Raw genomic sequence first — 15,484 nt, 5'->3', positions numbered from 1 at the left:
GGAATAGAGAATATCCAGGGTAAAGGTACCAACATAGGAATGAGTTAGACAGTTATTTCAGTGTTGTGAATAAGGCTTTGTTCACAGGGTAAAAAGAGGTAAGGTCAGAGATGTGAGCAGGAGCCAGAGCAAGCAGGGCATTGAAGGCCATGATAAAGGTTTTGAGATTTGCTTTCAATATGCTGGAATATACTGGAACACCCTTTGAAGGTTTTTTTTTGTTTTTGTTTTTTTGGTTTTTTTGGAGGGTTTTAAGTAAGAGTAACATGAGCTGATTTAGGTTTTTAGGTAATCACTTTGGCTGCTAGGAGACACCTAACCCAGGTGTAAGTTTCAAACTACAGTTGACCCATGAACAACATGGGGGTTAGGTGCACCAACCCAACCCATGAACAGTAAAAATCCACATGTAACTTTTGACTCCCCTAAAACCTAACTACTAATAGCCTACTATTGACCAGAAGCCTTACTAATAACATAAACAGTTGATTAACACATAGTTTATATTTGTATTATATACTGTATTTTATTTTGTAAAATTTATTTATTTATTTTGAGAGAGAGACAGTGCAAGCAGGGAGGAGGCAGAGAGAGAGAGGGAGAGAGAGAATCCCAAACAGGGTCCCCGCTGCCAGTGCAGAGTCAGATGCAGGGCTCGAACACACAACACTGTGAGATCATGACCTGAGCCAAAACCAAAAGTTGGACGCCTAACCGACTGAGCCATCCAGGCACCCCTGTATACTGTATTTTAACAATACGGTAAGCTAGAGAAAAAGTGTTATTAAGAAAATCATAAGGAAGAGAAAATACATTTACAGTGATGTGCAGCCACAAGCAGATAGTTAAGGAAGGATTCTTGAAATGTTTTCAGTGCAAAAAGGTGCATTTATTATAGCACGGGGACAGGACCTATGAGCAGAAAGAGCTGCACTTGTGTTTGTGAGGAGTGACTGATTAAATACTTTTTAGTTAGTGGGGGTTAGGGATAGTGTAAGTCTGTAAGGAATTTGGAAACAAGGCTTCCAGGACTTTGAGGAGCCAGCAGTGGCTAAGATAAGGTTATGTGCCACTGTCTACTAAAACATTAGTCTTGAGACCCTTCAGATGTATACTTGCGGGCCATATGCTTGTTAGGTAATTGCTAACATATCTTGGGAGGTATTTATGGCTATAAGAGGAAAAGTAACTCTAACACTAACAAGAGCAAAGCTATATTGGTAAAATATAGGTAAAAGGAAGTCCTTGAGGGAGCTGTAGGAGTGTTACAATCTGTATGCCTCAGGAGTTCTGCCTGGAGACTATGAGTAACAGAGCTACAACAAGGCCTGGCCTTTGTTTCTTTTTCTCCCATCATACAGTACTGTATTTATTGAAAAAAAAAATCCGTGTATCAGTGGACCTGTGGAGTTCAAACCCATGTTGCTCAAGGGCCAACTACATATTCTCAAGTGCATTAAGACTGAATATGATATAGTCACTTTTTATATATATTGGTCACCAAATCATATTTTTATTACATAAAGATAAATGAAACAGCATATTAAATGTGAAAAATGTTTTGTCATATACTATGAATGTTCTTTAAGATTTTACGTGAACTTTATAACACAATCTTTCATATTCTAAAGATAGAAGATAGATATTTTTAGCCAAAATCAATCACTTCTTTATCAGACTATTCAAAAATGACAAATTATTTTAAATTTTCTAGGAGTGTTTTGTGAATCAAAAAGGGTTAGGACCCCCTCACCCCAAAATGACTCTTCACCTGAGAGAAATAGCATCTCTGCGCCTTACAGCCAAGCAGAGCCGTTAACACATCCTTCAATGCACACAGCCCCAGTTCCTCTGATGGTATCCCCGGGCACCTGAGAGTCAGACAGGTGAATTCCTAAAAGGAATTCATCACTGTCACCAACTGGCTCTAGCTTTCCATGGTACCATGCCCTTTTCCTGTGTATGCCTTTGGTGAATGCTACTACCCGCATCCAGCCCTTCAACAGACAGGCTAGGCTTGGACTGGGGCCTTAACTCAATGAAGGGGCAGGAAAGTTTTCCTAGAGGAGGTGACCCATGAGTAGGAGCCTAAAGGGGAAGGTGTTCCAAAGGAACTTGTGCAAAGGAAATGAGGGTCAGAGGCAATGACATGTGGGTGACTGAACTCAGTTCACAGTAATTTCAAAGCACAGCAGGGTACATTGTCCTGGGGTGTCATTGGCATCTACTGCTTTCCAAGTCCTGTGACCCATCCCCATGGGCATCTCAAAAGACCTATCACCTCCAGGGCCTGTGTGGCTCCCCAACATTGCCCAGTTTCTCTCCATCTCCTGGGGAATGGACAGGTCTGCATTTACTCATTGAGAGCAGGGCCTGCTGGGGCCTTACAGTGTACCCAGGGGTAAGGCTGGGTCCAGTGAATCCCTCCTTTCATTCTTCACACCAGATCTGTCTGCAGAGCTCTGGACAGGGATCTTGCTGGAGACAGGTTTGTTGTTGTTGTTGTTGTTGTTTTTAAGTTTATTTATTTATTTTGAGAGAGAGCATGCCTGTGCAAGCAGGGGAGGGGCAGAGAGAGAGAGAGAGAGAGAGAGAGAATACCAAGCAGGCTCTGCACTGTCAGGCTGTCAGTCCTACGTGGGGTTTGAGCTCAAGAACCATGAGACATGACCTGAGCCAGATCAAGAGTAGGATACTCAACCGACTGAGCCACCAGGGCGACTGACAGTTTTATCACAGTTCCCTACAACTCATGATTCACTGTCAAGTGTACCTGCAAGAGACGTTGCTACTCTTCCAGAGGTCGCCCCTGGAGTGAACTGTTGAGCCCTGAGGCAGGACATTGGGCTGCTGGCCAGGTTAGCCACCCACGCCTGTGCAACCTCAAGTCAGATGCTTTTCCCTTCTGGGCGAGGGATTTGCCAGATGAAATCAGCTGCATCCTTTCACTCTCAGGGACCTCAATTTTTTCGGGGCGAAGAACTGAGCCCCTAAGCCCTGCTCTCCACAAGGGCTTTTCTGCCTCCTGTCCTTCCACGAGTTTCTGTCCCCTGGGACTTTTTATATCATGGAACCTCTGTACTTGTTCTTCCCTCTGCCTGGAATCCTTTTCGCTCTTCTGGCCAACACCTATTTCAGCCCTCAGTCCTAACTCAAATGCGGTCATTTCCCAGAGAGCATTGCCTCTTCCCTTCAGTCCCTTCCTCCTCTGTGCTGCAACTCGCCGTCACGCTGTGTGCGCCTCACGTCCGTGTCTCCTCTCCTCACAGATCTTGAGCACCTCGAGGGCAGGGTCCGGGTATGAGGGGTCTCTAGCTCAGAGGGCAGCTTGTCCAGGCGGGCCTTGGGCGATCTTCCGTTACTTCTGAACTCGGTCCAGGCGCGGAGGGGTTAATGACCCGGCCCGGGAGTGTGCCCACAGGCCTGGGGGAAGCCGCCCAGAGCCCGCGACTTCCATCACCGCATATTGCCGCGGACAGCAATGGGAGCCCCGACGTAGGTGAGGATTTTTGGTGCGATCCGGGTGGTGTAGACCCTGGCGGGGGGCGGCTTCACCCCATATTAGCGTTGCTTTCTCCCCCCAGCAGACGCTCTTAGTACAATCCGGGGATTCCCCGCCGCCGCCGCCCCCTGACGTCACGGAGTCCCCCGAGGCCCCGCCCCGGTTTCGCCTCCTTCCGCTGGAGGTGCGCGCGGTGCAGGCGCGGGAGCTACCATGGAGGGGCCCGGCGCCCCCGGTGTCCCCTGGAAACGCCACATAGTGCGGCAGCTTCGGCAGCGGGACCGCACGCAAAAGGCACTCTTCCTGGAACTGGTGCCTGCCTGTGAGTGCGCCACGGGGGCTTGGAAGATGGCCGTGGAGGGGATGGGGCTCCGGGCGCGGACGGAGTGTTGTCTGGCTCCTCGGGCTGTCACCCGTGTGCAGCAGTGCCTTCTCGCCTCCAAAGCCTTGGCCCTGCCGGACCTTCGGTCCGTTACACCTCTGCCTGGCCAACATTCCCGCGCTTCCCAGTCCAGGTTCTGCTTAGAGCCCCTTCCTGGACGGAGCTCCCTCCTGGTGCTCCTGCCCTCCTCTCTCCTCAGGGGGCGGCCTCTCCCCAGGCTGGGTTTCCTGGGCATGGCTTCGTTAGCGAGTGTGGGTGTTTTAGGGTCTCTATGCTTCTTCCCTTTCCCGTGCGGTCCCCAGGGTACAACCCAAGTCAATTCATTTGGTCCCTGTGGCCCAGTGAAAGAATTCCAGAGTAGCTGGAGATTCTAAACTCTGAATCTCTTAGGGAGGAAGCTCAGAGTCCCAGGCTTTGCCACTGACAAGTGATCCTGGCTCAGGTTTTTGGAGCACTTCTGTGCTTGGGCAACTGAAGCCTCTAGAGAGAACTGGCTGCTGGTGAACCCAAGAAGTCATACTCTCACAGGTGTTTCTAGGGGCGCTGGTCAGGAGTGGGTATGGCAGTTCAAGCCAGGATGAACAGGTGTACATTTGTGTGAGTGCGTCTGGTCATTCAAGATTGTATGTCTGGGGTGGAAAGTCCAACCACTATTCCTCCAGCTCCATCACTGGTCCTAATTTTAGCTGCTGCTTAACTATCCCCTCCCCCCCCCGCCACTGAATTTGCTGCTTTTGTCCTGGGTGATTTCCCTGCAGCCTTCTAGGCTGCTGGTCCTCTCCCTCAGGGACGTGAGGCCAGCCTCACTTCTCCACTGCTCTGGTGGACAATGGAACCATCCAACTTGAGGGAAGAGCCTCCTCTCCCTCCCCATCCCCCAGCTGCAATTTGTGTGACTCTGGAGGGCTGAGATCAGACAGTGAAGCTCTAGTCTTCTCTGTGGTCTTGGGTGGGTTATATCCTTAAACCACCAATTTCTCACCCATAAATTAGGCAAACAGCATCTTTAGAGTTGCTGGGAAGTCAGTGCAGTGCCCTGGGGGCTGGGTTGGGGTTTTGTGTGAGAACTAGGCCAGTGACCTAAGTTAAAGGTGACAGGCAGGGGACTGGGTGAAGGAAATTTGCTGAGGAGCTAAACCTGGGATTACCACCCCCACCCTACCCTGAAACTGGTGAGAAAGAGGAAGTGAGTGTGGTGGGGGTAGAGGGAGACATTCCAGGGTCTGTAGCAAAAACTACCAAACTCGAGGAGGTCTGCTACATAATTGTTCAAGGACTTTCTCTTCTGGCCTGGAGGAAACTTACTTACCCCAAATGTGGGAAAGACAGGACTGTTTTTTAGTGTACAAAGTAAGAGGCCCTGGAGGGGAAGTAATTTACCAAAGGCCACTAGCAGGTGGAGCTTGGTGTGTTTCATCATTCTTTGGGGCAAAGCCTTGCTCTGGGGCAAGACTGAATCAATCTCTGGCCCCTTCCTTCCCTCAGGACCCTGAGTGGGCAGTGAGGCCAGCCATATACTTCCCCAGTGGTGGTTGTCTTTCTCTGTCCTCAGGAGAGTAGGTTTCCTGGGAGGGCCTGTGGGCAGATGCTGTAAGGAGGGTCTGCCAGGGCTGAAGGTCTGGTAGAGCTACACAGACACCCCTTAGGCAAAGGGCAGCGCCCAGACTGTCAGCAGCTCCCTCGTTCTGCATCTCTGGGTATGCAGAACTCCAGGTATGCCTGGAGTCTGTTGCAAGTGTCTGTCTCTGTCCCAGGTTCACCCTCTTGCACCCCTAGATAACCGTCTCCTAGAGAAGGCTGAATTGTTGACCCGGATCTCAGAGAAGCTGCAGCCAGAGCCAAACGATGCCACTCCTGCTACCCACCAGGGCCCCTGGTGAGTGTATGTGTATACCTGGTTATGATGAGCTGCCTGTGCCTGGGTCCTGCCCCCACTGCCTGTCCTGGGTTCATTCTCTCTCTGACACCTCATTGGTCCTTAACTGCTACCCAGGGGAGGGAGGAAGTGGACTCTTGAGGCTTCTTCCAAGTCAGCTGCTTAGAATGGCCTTTCTCCACCACCCTGCTCAATCCAGCTCTGCATTTGTCTCATCTCTTCCCTTTCCACGCCCACACTCCTGCCTTTTCTCCTCTTCTCTTTTTGTCTTCTTACCCTTACCTGATGCAGACAGAAAGGGTCTTTGCTACATATTCCAAAGGGAGAGTAGGGTCTTGCTACATATTCTAAAGGGGGAATGAAGATGAGAACCAGGAATGGGCTGGGCCTCAGAGTTTGGAGGTGCTTTAAAAAAACTTTTTTTAAAAAAATATTTACTCTTGAGGGAGAGAGACAGAGTGTGAACAGGGGAGGGGCAGAGAAAGAGGGAGACACAGAATCCGAAGCAGGCTCCAGGCTTCGAGCTGTCAGCACAGAGCCTGATGCAGGGCTCGAACTCACGAATCACAAGATCATGAGCTGAGCTGAAGTTGTATGCTTACCTGACGGAGCCACCCAGGTGCCCCATGGGAGGTGCTTCTTGAGGAGGGTCCTGGCTAGGTAACCCAAGGCCTGGGGAAATCCCAGAGCAGAGGAGTCATGGGTAGTTCCAGTTTTTGGAGACTTGCTCTTTCTTTTGCTGGCTTTCTGGCTTCCACCCTCTGCAGGTGAAAGTTCACGGCTTTGGTTTCAGGCTTTTTGTGTGCATTCTGTGGGTGAATGGAGGGACAATGAATGCCACTCTTACTGGTTGACAGGGAGGAGGAATCGGAGCCCGATTCAGACCAAGTCCCTTCACCAACCACTCTGAGGATGAAGTGGCAAGAGGAGGAGGAGGGGCTCCGGCTGGTCTGTGGTGAGGTAGGCTGGGAAGGGGTCTGAGAGAGAATGGGGTGGAGCCACAATCCAGGACTTTGGGTGGTCCAAGGGGTCCAGCAAACGAGGGACATTCCCCAACTCTGGTGCCAGAGTGCTCTCTAGTTTGGTTCTGGCAGCCCAGTTCGAGTCTTCAACAGCAGCTAGAGGATGTGAGGTAGAGCTCAGAGAGGAGTATGAGGTGTGCAAGGCCAGACGACCTCTGTTCCCCCTTCCAGACCGTCCTGCCTGCTCTGTTCACAGCTTGCCTCACCAACCCCAGGGTCTAGCACCTGCTGATGCACAGCACGAGTTTGCAGACCAAATGAGTAAGGTGGTCCACCTCCACATGGCAGGGTGTGCTACCTCCACCTGACACTGCTGCCCCCACCCTATGGTGTCTCTTGTCTTCTGTTTCACCACACCATCCAGGTTTCCTCTCATTTCTGTAGCAGTTACTTCTAAGCTTCCTTCTTTGTCTCCTTCCCTCCTCCCTACAGATGTGGGTGTTCCTTGGAGGTGGGGTGGGTTCACTGACTCCTGTGGCCTCAAAGACTTTCTCTGTTTGCTTATTCCCAGACTTGTCTCTAGCCTGGCCTTCTCTCATGAGCTCCACAGTCTTTGTTCAGCTGGTCTTTGGACATCACATCTAAAATTAGACTCGCCATATCCCCCATAATATATGGCCAGCAGCACATTGAGAGGTGACTCCTGCAGGCATTGGGCTAAAACATTATTTCAGCTATTCCTTTACAACTTTAGAGCAGGAAACTGAGGCTTAGGGAAGTGGAGTCAGGATTTGAACATCCTTCCACATGAATCCACCTTCTCTGATCCCCATCCATTCTTTCAACAAAGATTTATTGACAATAGTTATATTGTCACAGGCACAGGATAAGAACAAGACCCGGCCCCATGGAGCTTCCAGTCCATTGGAGGAAACTGATAGGCCATAAACACATGCCCAGTTACAGCATGCCACATTACTTGCCCAACTAGTGTGGGAATGGAGCTAGGAACCCAGTGAGAGCCTCTCCCTCAGAGCCCCTGTTGTAGTTGCAACTTGACATTTGTGGCACTTTCTGGGCTGTGAGATCCCCAAGGCCTGGGATGCCTGTGGTTTGCTTCCACTGATCCCTGGGGTCTGTCTCCACAGTCCATGCTAATGAATATTCGTGAACTAAATGATGGATGAGGTAGCCCCCCCTCCCCAACTGGCAGTCACTGGGCTGAAAGCTCAGGGGGGACCTCTGGTCTCTCCCAGCCCTCCATCCTCAGCTAGTCACCAGCTCACTGATCCTACCTTCAAATCCACCAAGTCTCTGTTGGCTTGGCCCAAGTACCCTCATCCTTTCCTGGATGATCTCTCCCTTGGCACGCCCATCCATTCTCTGCACAGCACACAGAGTGATATATTTAATAATAAAAAGATCTCCCTTAAAAAAAGACAATACACACAAACATGCTCGTTGTAAACATTTCAAGAAAACAGAAGCCCATAGAGTAAAGAAGTGAAACCCCTTTCACTATCTCTCCCATTGTCAGTTTGGTATATATCCTCTAGAACGCTTTAGCCTGCCTTCCCAGTGGAGTTCTCTAGCCGCCTGTTGCATTTCCTGCCACTCTCCAATCTCTGACCTTATGGTCCCCTTTGTCTGGGACACTTTCACAAATGTCTTGCCCTTAGCACTCTCTCCCTGGCACTTCCTCAGACTCACACCAGTGTGTGTTCCCACTGGATATGCCAGGGGATGGGGAGCAGCTTTTTCTGTAATTCTTAGTACTGTTTCACATATCACAACAAGCATTTATCATTATTTTAACTTTTTTGGGGAAGTAATTATAGATTCATGGGAAGTAGCAAAGACTGGCTACATCTTGTGTAACTATAGTACACACAATGAGGAAACTGATATTGGTATGAAATGTACATACATTTCTTTGTCATGTTGTTCCCTATGTGGATTTGTGTATATACAAATTTTGAAAAGCATCCCCAAAATATTGAATAACAAAGCATTAATGAAAGTAAAATGACAGGTGAGGAAGCAGAAGTGGAGGTCAGACTGCTCAGTGCTGAAAGGAATTACAAACGTTAGAAATTGGGCCAGCTAGGAAAGTAGGCACATGCAGGACCACTCATTTAGGGAGATGTGTCAGTGCAGGTGACTGGCACTAACCTTGTTCTTCAATTCATCCCTCACCAGGCCCATGTGAGAAAGAACACAGGAACAGGTTAGCAACCAGGGCCCCAGCCTCAGTTATTTCCTATGTTCCTCATGTCACCTAGTAGGAACTGCTTTGCCTGAGGTCCGTCTTTCCCACTGACCCCTCAGCTCTAAAAAGTGGAACTTGAGCTGGGCGCCTGGGTGGCTCAGTTGGTTGAGCATCTGACTTCTGCTCAGGTCATGATCTCATGATTTGTGAGTTTGAGCCCCACATCAGGCTCACTGCTGTCAGCACAGAGCCTACTTTGGATCCTCTGTCCGCCCCCCTCTCTGCCCCTCCCCCACTCATTCTCTCTCTCTCTCTCTCTCTCTCTCTCAAATAAATATTTAAGGGGCACCTGGGTGGCTCAGTCGGTTAAGCATCCAACTTTGGCTCAGGTCATGATCTCGCAATTTGTGGGTTTGAGCCCCGCGTTGGGCTCTGTGTTGACAGCTCAGAGCCTGGAGCCTGCTTCAGATTCTGTGTCTCCCTCTCTCTCTGCTTCTGTCTCTCTCTCTCTCTCTCTCAAAAATAAGTAAATATTAAAAAAAATAAATATTAAAAAAAAGTGGGACTTGAGCTTTGTCTGTGGCTTTCCAGCTCTTGCTTGAAGGACTGTTTTGAATGAGGCAGGGGTATGGATGAGGTAACCCTCACCCCCACTCTTGGGCTGGGGGCAGCTCCAGCATTCAGTCTGGGCTCCGTGCTCCCAGAGTCTATTCTTGTTCTTGCCTTTGTGCCTCTGCTTAGTGCTCCTTGTTGCTCTCAGGGATTTATGTTGGGTAGGTCAGGGGTTAGAGACGTGGGAAACAGAGCCCACATCCCTGGAACCTTTCCTGTAGATCTGTCCTGTACTTGGAGCATAATGTTAGGTGGCCTGGGTTCACCCATCAGCTCTGCCGCTTAGCTGTGTAATTTTGTCAAGATCCTAAACCTCTCTGCGCCAATGTCCTCTTCTGTAATATGGGGAAAGTGGCAGGACCTGGTGTGGTTATGGTGATTAAGAGAGTTAATACATATATAGTACTCAGAACAAGGCATGACACACATGCCATATAAACGTTTACTATTACCTGAAATATTACTCCTAATATTACCCTGTGAGGTAAGCACCATCATTCCCATTTTACAGGTGAGGAAACAGAATAGGTTCAGAGAGGTTAAATGATTACCCCGGGGTCACACAGAAAATAAGTGGCACTGCCAGGACTGAAACTCAGGTGAAACTCCAGAGCCTAAAGGCCCTTCCATTGTTCCACAAAAGCAGTAGGGCGTTCCTGTGCAGGATCCTAAACGTATCTGAGCCTCTGCTTTCTTTTCAGTTAGGGGGCGGGTGGGTGGAGTAGCAGAGTCTGTCCCACCAGCCTCCACCGGGGGAGGGGCTGGGGGCACGTTGGGAGCCCTGCAGAGGCGCCCACGCCCACCCAACTGCGGGCCCCAACCACCCCCAGATGGCCTACCAGGTGGTGGTGAAGAGCGCAGCCCTGGGCGCCCTGGAGTCGACGCTGGAGGAGCGGCAGAGCAGGTGAGGCGCCGCCAGGGCGAGGGGGACCGCGCCCATCTCTGGGTGGCTCGGGGCCATCTCTGCCCGGGGACGGGGTGACCCTGCGTGTCTCCAGCACGGCCCGAGGGCTTTCCCCACGTATTGGGCTCTGCGGCCCTGAACGGCAGGCCTGAGTGGAAGACGTGATTGGAGACTTGGCTTTGCTCCCTGCCTGACCGTGTGACATGGGCAAGTCCGTCCGCCTCTGAGACCCGCTCCCACTGGGCGACGACGGAGAGTCTCTCCCTTACCCCCTCCTCCAGGCTGGCGGCTCTGGAGGCCCGCGTGGCGCAGCTGCAGGAGGCGCGGGCGCAGCAGACCCGGCACCTGGACGCGCAGCGGGCGCTGAACGTTGCGCAGCGGGCGGCGTACGAGGCGCTCCGCGCGCAAGCCGGGCTCCAGGAGGCGGCCCTGCGTAGGCACGAGGAGGAGGCACGTGACCTGCTGGAGTGGCTCGTGCAGCGCAAGGCGCGCGCTGCCGCCGAGCGCAACCTGCGCAATGAGCGCCACGAGAGGTGAGCGCGCCGGGCCCCGTCCCTCGGAGACTCGAGCGCCGTGCTCCTTTGGGGGCGGGCACGGTCCGAGCTTCACTGCCCCGCCTCGTGGCGCGTCAGGGCGGGATCCGGCTCTCGGGACGCTTTTCTTCCCCCAGGGCCAAGCAGGCGCGGATGTCCCTGGAGCTAAAGAAGGCTGCCAAGCGGACAGTGAGCATCAGCGAGTAAGAGTCGGGGTGCGCCAGGTCCTGCCCGCCGAGGGTTTGCAGCCCGTTCTTCCCCGCGTGCTCTAAAGCGCTTTCTCTGACTTCTGCCTGCAATTCTACCCTGTCCCCCACGTGTCCGCAAGAGGCTCCCACCTAGACTGAGCGCACAGGACACGTGCAGACTCGTGTGGTCAGAGGAGCCCAAACGCCTGCCCGCCACACGTGTGCCCGCACAGACTGCTCTTCACAGTGTCGGGCGCCGAGGCGGGGCGGGGGGCGGGTCAGGGAGGGGCTGGTCCCTTGGCCTTACTGAGTTTCACCCCCTCTCCCAGGAGTCCAAACACTGTAGGTGATGGGATCAGAGAGATGGCTGAGACTGTGACCCTGACTGCTGAGCCCCTATCCCTGGAGACTGAGGCTGGTGAGAAGTGGAAGAGGCCCTTCAGGTGAGGACTGTCTCAGAGCTCTGAGCCGGGCCCCACTCTGGAGTCTCCTCTAGGGCCTTGGGGCCAGCTCTTGGGCTGAGAGGGGCTTGGGGAGACGCCGCAGTACAGGTCACACCTCCCAGGACAGGTCTGACTTCCAGTGCTTGGAGTCTCTTGGGATCATTGCGGCCTTAGGGACTCCAGTGCCTCTTTCTCTCCTTCTCAGGACTAGAGCTCTGGGGGTGGGGTGTCACCAGGAGGGAGCCTGTGGGGAAGGCCCAGGACTCAGCTGTCACAGGCGTGTGTGTAGGCATAGATGTACAAGCACACGTACTCACATGGACGTGAGAACACGTGTGTACACACCTGGGGGAGCATATCGGAGTACGTGTGAACATGTGAGCATGTATAGGTGTGAGCTCACGTGGACTGCTGAAGCCCACAGATTGGGGCTTCAGTCCGTGAGGGCCCCTCCCCTCAGTCTCTCCTATTTGTCTCTCCATTTATCTGTCATTGAAACTGCCTTCCCCCCATCCTTGCTCCATTCCCCAGCCTGAAGGCTTCTCTTCCAGCCCTTCCTTGCAGATCACTGGTGTCCATGCCTGGGGGCAGTGAAAGAACTTTGGGGAGGAGCTTGAAATGCTGGTCCTGAAAGTTCTTGGCAGCCTTTGTGGGCCAAGTCATCCCAGGACACACCCTCTTCTGGGCATTATTTTTAATGTTTGTTTGTTTTTAATTTTTGAGAGAGAGAGGGCACGAGCAGGGGAGGGGCAAAGAGAGAGAAGGAACCAGAGGATCAAAAGCAGGCTCTGTGTTGACAGCAGTGAGTCCCTGTGGGGCTCGAACTCACAAACTGTGAGATCATGACCTGAGGCGAAGTCAGATGCTCAACGGAGTGAGCCACCTAGGCGCCCCTCTTGTGGGCATTTTTGAGGTCACTCAGCAAGCTTAGGTTTTACCACCCCCGGTAACTCCAGCCTTGTGGTATCCCAGCCTCAGGGTACCTTCACCCTTTCCCCCGTAGGCCCCAGCTCAGCCTGCCCAGAGCTTTTTGTGGGGGGGCATTTGGGTGGTGAGGCAGTTCTTACCATCATGGTGGAAACTTTGGGAGACTTCATTGCCACATCCCTCCCTGCCTCCACCTTCCTGGGACTGCTCCGGGTCATCGTATTCTCCTGGTCTCGGAGGAGCCAAGTTCTTGTCCCAGGCTCAAGTGGCTGTGAGCCTCAGGGTCCCCAGCAGAGTGCAGGGATGAATGGCTGCTGTCTGCACACTCACTGGCCAGTCCCTTAGCATATCTCTTTCGATTCTACCCCAGGTCTGCCTCCGCCACCTCCTTGACGCTCTCCCGCTGTGTGGATGTGGTGAAGGGACTTCTGGAGTAAGTGTGTGTGTGTGTGTGTGTGTGTGTGTGTGTGTGTGTGTGTGAAGGGGTTGGGCCCCTTAGAGGCCTGTGTCAGGCTTCTGGTGTCCAGGCTTGGTCTGTGTATGTGCCTCAATCTGTCTGTCCATGTGTTGTCCAGCTGTCTGTGTGAGTCTCTGCTGCCTCTCCCTGAGCTCATTCCAGGCCCTGCCTGGCTGTCCTCCACGCTTTGTCCCTCATCCATGGTCCATGGACCAAGGTCTGCAGTCTGAGCCTGGATGGGAACTATCACTCAGGAAAAGGCTCAGATGTGTCAGGACTTGTTCTGAGTTCCAGAGCCAAGTGGTAGCAAGGCTAAGACTGAAACCTCAGCCCTGAGGTTCCTCTGCATCCATCAACTCTACTCTCTGCCCTTCTCATCTCCACACTGACCCCTGGGGTCAGAGACTGCGTTGGGAACAAGCTCGCTGCACCTCTGGGCCATGTTTTGCCACCATTCGTGTTTGCTTCCTATTGCTGTTGCCTCAGGAGTATGAGGCTCCCGTGTCAGAAGGCCTTGCCAAATGCCTTCCTGACACCTGCCCCCCACCCAGTTTCAAGAAGAGGAGAGGCCACTCTGTTGGAGGAGCTCCTGAACAGCGATACCAGAGCATCCCTGTGTGCGTGGCCGTCCAGCCTCCTACCCAGGTTCAGGATGTGCTGGTAAGGGAGGAGCTGGGCCACATGCACGGGGTGCTGACATGGAGAGTGTAGGTTCCAGGGGTCATCCAGGGAAGCCAGGGAAGCAAGGCTGGGCACCTCACCAGGAGCACAAGCTTTCTTCCCCCAGCCTGTAGTAGAAGTCTTTCAGCATTTTATAATGGGGCATGGACTGGAGAGGGAGAGCAGGAGGCCAGGCAGGGAAGTATGAGGATGTGTAGTGGGAGGCTGCTGCAGGGCTGATGAGACCCGATGTGTGCATGTGTGCGTGTGAGAGGGACCCTGTGAGCCTGTGCCAAGAGGTACGTATGGTGAGGACCAGGGCCACCACTGTCTCTTTTTCCCATAGAATGCCCACCTCTCCGAGGTCAATGCTGTTTGTTTTGGCCCCAATAGCAGCCTCCTGGCCACTGGAGGGGCTGACCGCTTCATCCATCTCTGGAACGTTGTGGGAGGTGAGGGTTCCTCCCCTGTGGGCCAACCTAGTGCTTTCTCTCCAGACCCCACCCTCAACTTGCTCCTTGGTGGGCAAAGGTCTTCGATCTGTTTGTGTTTCCTCACATGTAACATTCTTTTTTTATTTTTATTTAAAAAAAAATTTTTTTTTCAACGTTTATTTATTTTTGGGACAGAGAGAGACAGAGCATGAATGGGGAAGGGGCAGAGAGAGAGGGAGACACAGAATCGGAAGCAGGCTCCAGGCTCTGAGCCATCAGCCCAGAGCCTGATGCGGGGCTCGAACTTACGGACCGTGAGATCGTGACCTGGCTGAAGTCGGACGCTTAACCGACTGCGCCACCCAGGCGCCCCAACACATGTAACATTCTTAAGAGCAGTGGCCAAATGGCCCCTTGGCAAGAGTTCTGGGCCAAGCCTCCCAGCTCTTGGGGTCCAGGCCTGCAGGATGGGGAGGGCTGAGCTCAGATGGTCCGTATTTGGGGAGGTGGGGGTCCCTTATCCTTAGGTCCTGTAGCGGCCCTTGAGGAGCCGGTCCCTGGGGTCCACCAGTGGCCTCTTCTGGTATCACTTGAGCTCTTAGAACTCAGGAGATGAATGTTGGCTGTTTACCCTGTGCTTGTAGAGGCGGGTGTGTTGAGGAGTCACAGTTAGCTCCTGGAGACTTCCTAGAGAAAGTCTTGGCCCTGGCTTGCTGTGTGACCTAGGGACAGTCCCTTGTCTGTGGTCCTCTGTAGCCCTGCTGTTCCCTGGAGCCCCCTGCTGGTAATTTGGGGGAGGTGCAGTCTCCAGCCCAGGTCCCCAGAGTTTTGTTCTCTAACTTGGGAGAGACTGATCTTCCCAGCTCCTTCTTTTCATGAGGTTAGTGACCCCACTTCACCTGTCCTTTCCCCGGTCCCCCCAGGTCGTCTGGAGGCCAACCAGACCCTTGAAGGAGCTGGTGGCAGCATCACCAGCGTGGACTTTGACCCTTCGGTGAGGGACCTTTGCCTCAGTGGCATGGAATGCCTGTTGTGTGTGCCCCCTGCCCATCTCCACACTGAGCAGGTGGGGGCTCTGGGACATAAGGGAACATCATGGATGTCCCAGAACCAGTCCTGGCTGCTACACAAATCTTCCCTGGGCCTGGAAGCTACCCTGCCTGCCTGGGTGACCTGGGCTGTGGGAAGCTCTGAGGCTATCTGGCTTGAGGGATTTTGCTTCTGTCAGGGCCCAAGTTCAGGGCCTTTCCCTTCCCCTTCCATCTCTCCAGGGCTCCCAGATACTGGCAGCTACTTACAATCAGGCTGCCCAGCTCTGGAAGGTGGGGGAGGCACAGTCCAAGGTAAGGCGTGACTGAGGAAGCAACCTGGGGTTCAGGGGTCATACCTTGGACC

The 15,484-nt window shown here is 52.8% G+C and overlaps 1 protein-coding gene across 11 annotated transcripts in view; it reads left to right on the top strand.

The window, feature by feature from the left end:
* The first annotated feature begins 3,266 nt into the window (after positions 1-3,266).
* ATG16L2 (autophagy related 16 like 2) overlaps positions 3,267-15,484 on the top strand; it is a 34,287-nt gene continuing 22,069 nt past the window's right edge. For 3 of the 11 annotated variants that reach the window (XR_003972286.2, XR_003972287.2, XM_030331960.2), the window contains exons 1-13: positions 3,352-3,499; positions 3,588-3,824; positions 5,661-5,760; positions 6,618-6,720; positions 10,374-10,447; positions 10,729-10,980; positions 11,118-11,183; positions 11,498-11,611; positions 12,909-12,971; positions 13,547-13,655; positions 14,002-14,107; positions 15,013-15,083; positions 15,361-15,432. Coding sequence is in view for 7 of the 11 variants with exons in the window: in XM_030331960.2 (XP_030187820.1) it covers positions 3,716-3,824; positions 5,661-5,760; positions 6,618-6,720; positions 10,374-10,447; positions 10,729-10,980; positions 11,118-11,183; positions 11,498-11,611; positions 12,909-12,971; positions 13,547-13,655; positions 14,002-14,107; positions 15,013-15,083; positions 15,361-15,432 (1,239 nt within the window). In the remaining 4 variants the exon portion in view is untranslated. Of the gene's footprint in view, positions 3,500-3,584; positions 3,825-5,660; positions 5,761-6,617; positions 6,721-10,373; positions 10,448-10,728; positions 10,981-11,117; positions 11,184-11,497; positions 11,612-12,908; positions 12,972-13,546; positions 13,656-14,001; positions 14,108-15,012; positions 15,084-15,360; positions 15,433-15,484 lie in introns of those variants that run through there. The other 8 variants (XR_003972284.2, XR_003972285.2, XM_030331956.2 and 5 more) reach the window with 7 other exon arrangements.

The sequence above is a fragment of the Lynx canadensis genome, chromosome D1 (assembly GCF_007474595.2).
Source record: "Lynx canadensis isolate LIC74 chromosome D1, mLynCan4.pri.v2, whole genome shotgun sequence".
Lineage (NCBI taxonomy): Eukaryota > Metazoa > Chordata > Mammalia > Carnivora > Felidae > Lynx > Lynx canadensis.
This window is presented reverse-complemented; position numbering and strand designations above follow the sequence as displayed.